This window comes from Mandrillus leucophaeus, unplaced genomic scaffold, assembly GCF_000951045.1.
Source record: "Mandrillus leucophaeus isolate KB7577 unplaced genomic scaffold, Mleu.le_1.0 Scaffold50, whole genome shotgun sequence".
In the NCBI taxonomy this organism is placed as follows: Eukaryota; Metazoa; Chordata; class Mammalia; order Primates; family Cercopithecidae; genus Mandrillus; species Mandrillus leucophaeus.
In genome coordinates, this window is record NW_012105365.1 from 1,240,762 (window position 1) to 1,245,139 (window position 4,378).

At 37.5% G+C, this 4,378-nt stretch overlaps 1 protein-coding gene across 2 annotated transcripts in view; it reads right to left on the reverse strand.

Annotated features, from left to right (window-relative positions):
• Positions 1–4,378, reverse strand: part of CFAP69 (cilia and flagella associated protein 69) — a 64,400-nt gene that overhangs the window by 5,677 nt on the left and 54,345 nt on the right. For both annotated transcript variants that reach the window (XM_011996017.1, XM_011996016.1), the window contains exons 18-19: positions 1,199–1,336; positions 488–564 (exon numbers count right to left, since the gene is read on the reverse strand). In XM_011996017.1, the coding sequence (XP_011851407.1) occupies positions 488–564; positions 1,199–1,336 (215 nt within the window). The remainder of the gene's footprint in view (positions 1–487; positions 565–1,198; positions 1,337–4,378) is intronic.

Sequence of the window (4,378 nt, forward strand, 5' to 3'; positions counted from 1 at the left end):
CTGGAGTGCAGTGGTGTGATCTCGGCTCACTGCAAGCTCTGCCTCCCGGGTTCACACCATTCTCCTGCCTCAGCCTCCCAAGTAGCTGGGAATACAGGCACCCTCCACCATGCCTGGCTAATTTTTGTATTTTTAGTAGACAGGGTTTTACTGTGTTAGCCAGGATGGTCTCGATCTCCTGACCTCATGATCCGCCTGCCTCGGCCTCCCAAAGTGCTGGGATTATAGGCGTGAGCCACCGCGCCCGGCTTATATCAGTTTTGTACATCTTTCACACACTAAGTTGGATGAGATCTTATCCCATGAAAAACACCCAATCATGGGATGGGTGTATGCTGTATTTCTTCAACAGCATCAGATGCAAAATGAAAAATAAAAACTATACAGTATGTAGATGATTGCTTACAACCATGAATAGAACTTTTATTTTCCAGTTAGTTTTTTGCTATCTAGATTTTAATAATCAGGTTATTAAAAAGATACTTACTTTAAAATCAAGATATCTATGTATGATACAGAGGGTGACAAAATCTTCAGCGGAGAGGCCAGGTAAATTTTCAAAATCTAAAATAAAGTTTATAAAGACAGAATTACTTTAGCAGAGCAAGTGATTAAAAGAATCTATCTATCTATCTATCTATCTATCTATCTATCTATCTATCTAATCTATCTTAAAACAAATGCAAAGTTACTTTTGATTTCACCTTGCTTTATGATAAAGTTAATTCTGTGAGTAGCTTGTGAGTAAGTAGGCTTCCTTCTGTAATAAATTTCTGCCAGGTCATCCAATATATAGGAATAGTTTCTGTGTTGTAGTCAGACAATAATATCTTACTTCAGAAGCTGAAAAGTGTTTGATAACTTTTTCCTTAATAGAAAGCAAAGACTTAAAAAAAAACTCAAGTGACTCAGAATGTTAGTATTTTAAGCTTAATCATCTAAACTAACTATCCTTAATCCTATCTGCACATTGGAATTGCTTGGGGAGCTTTAAAAAATACTGTTGCCTGGATCCCACACACAGAGATTCTGATTTAATTGGTGAGGGGTTTGGGAATTGGGGTAACAATGGAAAATGCATTTCTCTGTGTAAAGAGACTTTTGCTCATTATATTTGAAAAACTGACTCCAAAGTAAAATCAGTGTGTATACTTAGCAAAACAGATAGACTCTTGCAAATTTGAAGAGAACTTCTTACCTAGTTTGCCCAATATAGCATAAATTTTTGCTCTAATATTCTCAGAAACATCCATAACCGCAATAGATGGGCAGTTAGCAGGCAGTGGGATGATTTTGTGCTCTTCTTGAAAGCTAGTAAATAGAGGTTTTTTTGTATCTAACCATTGGATAGCATGAAAATAGAAAAGGGACAGATCAAAACCATAGTAAACAAATACTTAATTTTGAGATTTTACTCTAGATAACATAAAATACATAAAAATATTGTAGCAAAAAAAAAATTGTGCCTATTACATGGTTACACTTTTGAAATAATAATTTAGCAGCTATTTCTTCCCCACTCTGTGGCAAAACTTAGAGCTTTCATTTTTATTGCTTATGTAAAATATTAAAATTTAAAAAAATTACCTTTTAACAGTAAAACTTCTATGTAACTAATTTTAAAAATTTTGAAATCCAGAACTTGAGTAATGTCAGTTTAACAGTGATGTAACCTTCTTTACTTTTGGTTTCTATATATTATGCTATAAATATAAAAACTATTTTATGATGCTATAGGTCAAAATTCAGAAACAATAAAAATGGATTGAAGGAAGATACAAGTCATCAGAAGGTGAAGTATTTTCATTTAAAAACAAACAATACTTAAAGAAACATATCTAAAAATAATAAGAGCCATCTATGACAAACCCACAGCCAACATTATATGGAATGGAGAAAAGCTGGAAGCACTCCCTTCGTAAACTGGCAGAAGACAGGCATGCGCTCTTTCACCACATAGTATTGGAAATCTTGGCCAGAGCAATCAAGCAAGAGAAAGAAAAAAAAAGGCATCCAAACAGGAAGAGAGGAAGTCAAACTGTCCCTGTTTGCAGATGACATGAGTCTGTATCTAGAAAACTCCATAGTCTCAGCCCAAAAGCTCCTTTAGCGGATAAACAACTTCAGCAGCGTTTCAGGATACAAAATCAATGTATCAGTGTATAAAAATCACCAGAATTCCTGTGCACCAACAACAGCCAAGCCAACAACCAAGTCAGAAACACAATCCCATTCACAATTGCCATAAAAATAATAAAATACCTAGGAATACAGCTAACCAGGCAGCCAAAAGATCTCTACCATGAGCATTACAAAATACTGCTTAAAGAAATCAGAGATGACACAAACAAATGGAAAGACATCCCATGCTCAAGGATAGGAAGAATCAGTATCATTAACATGGTTATACTGCCAAAGCAATTTACAGATTCAATACTATTTCTATAAAACTATCAACAACAATCTTCACATAACTAGAGAAAACTTTTTTTTTTTTTTTTTTTTTGAGATGGTGTCTCGCTCTGTCGCCCAGGCTGGAGTGCAGTGGCCAGATCTCAGCTCACTGCAAGCTCCGCCTCCTGGGTTTACGCCATTCTCCTGCCTCAGCCTCCCGAGTAGCTGGGACTACAGGCGCCCGCCACCTCGCCCAGCTAGTTTTTTGTATTTTTTAGTTGAGACGGGGTTTCACTGGGTTAGCCAGGGTGGTCTCGATCTCCTGACCTTGTGATCCGCCCGTCTCGGCCTCCCAAAGTGCTGGGATTACAGGCTTCAGCCACCGTGCCCGGCAACTAGAGAAAACTATTTAAAAAATCCTATGAAACCAGAAAGAGCCCCAATAGCCAAGGAAATTCTAAACAAAAAGAGCAACACTAGAGGCATCATATTACCTAAGTTCAAACTAAACTACAAGACTACAGTAACCAAAACAGCATAGTACTGGCACGAAAACAGACACAGTTCAATGGAACAGAATAGAGAGCCCAGAAACAAGGCTACACACCTACAACTATTTGATCTTCAACAAAGCTGACAGAAACAAGCAATGGGGAAAGAACTCCCTATTTAATAAATGGTGATGGGATAACTGGCCAGGCATATGCAGAAAATTGAAACTGGACCTCTTCCTTATGCCATATACAAAAATCAACTCAAGTTGGATTAAAGACTTAAATGTAAAACCCAAAACTATAAGGACCCTGGAAGACAACCTAGGCAATACCAACCTGGACTTAGGAATGGGCAAAGATTTCATGACAAAGATGCCAAAAGGAATTGGAACACAAGCAAAAATTGACAAATGGGATCTAATTAAACTTAAGAACTTCTGCACAGTAAAAGAAACTATCAACAGGATGAAAAACCATCCAGTAGAATGGGAGAAAATTTTTGCAAACTATGCATCTGACAAAGGTCTAATATCCAGCATCTATAAGAAACTTAAACAAATTTATAAGAAAAAACACAACCCCATTAAAAAGTGGGCAAAGGACATGAACAGACACTTTTCAAAAGAAGTCATACATGCAGCCAACAAGCATATGAAAAAAGCTCAATATCACTGATTATTAGAAAAATGCAAATTGAAATCACAATGAAATAGCATCTCACATCAGTCAGAATGGCTGTTATTAAAAAGTCAAAAAAATAACATGCTGGCAAGGTTGTGGAGAACACGGGATGCTTATACACTGTTGCTGGGAGTGTAAATTAATTCAACCATTGTGCAAAGCAGTGGGGCAATTCCCCAAAGAGCTAAAAACAGAACTACTATTCGACCCAGCAATCCCATGACTGAGTATATGCTCAGAGGAATATAAATCATTCTACCATAAAGACACACGCACATGAATGTTCACTGCAGCACTGTTCACAATAGCAAAGACCTGGAATCAACCTAAATGTCCATGATGACAGACTGGATAAAGAAAATGTGGTCCATGTACACCATGGAATGCTATGCAGCCATAAAAACAATGAGATCATGTATTTTGAGGGAACATGGATGGAGGTGGAGGCCATTATCCTTAGCAAACTAACACAGGAACAGAAAACCAAACACCGCACGTCCTCACTTATAAGTGGGATCTAAATGATGAGAATTCATAGACACATAGAGGAGAGCAACACACACTGAGGCCTATTAGAGGGTGGAGAGTGGGAGGAGGGAGAGGGTCAGAAAAAAATAACTATTGGGCACTAGGCTTAGTACCTGGGTGACAAAATAATCTGTACAACAAACCCCTGTGACATGAGTTTACCCGTATAACAAACCTGCATGTGCACCCCGAACCTAAAATAAAATAAATAAAAATGTGAACCATTTAGATGAAACCATAAGAATCTTAAAAGCCTTAGAAAATGTAGGCGGGGTCCGGGC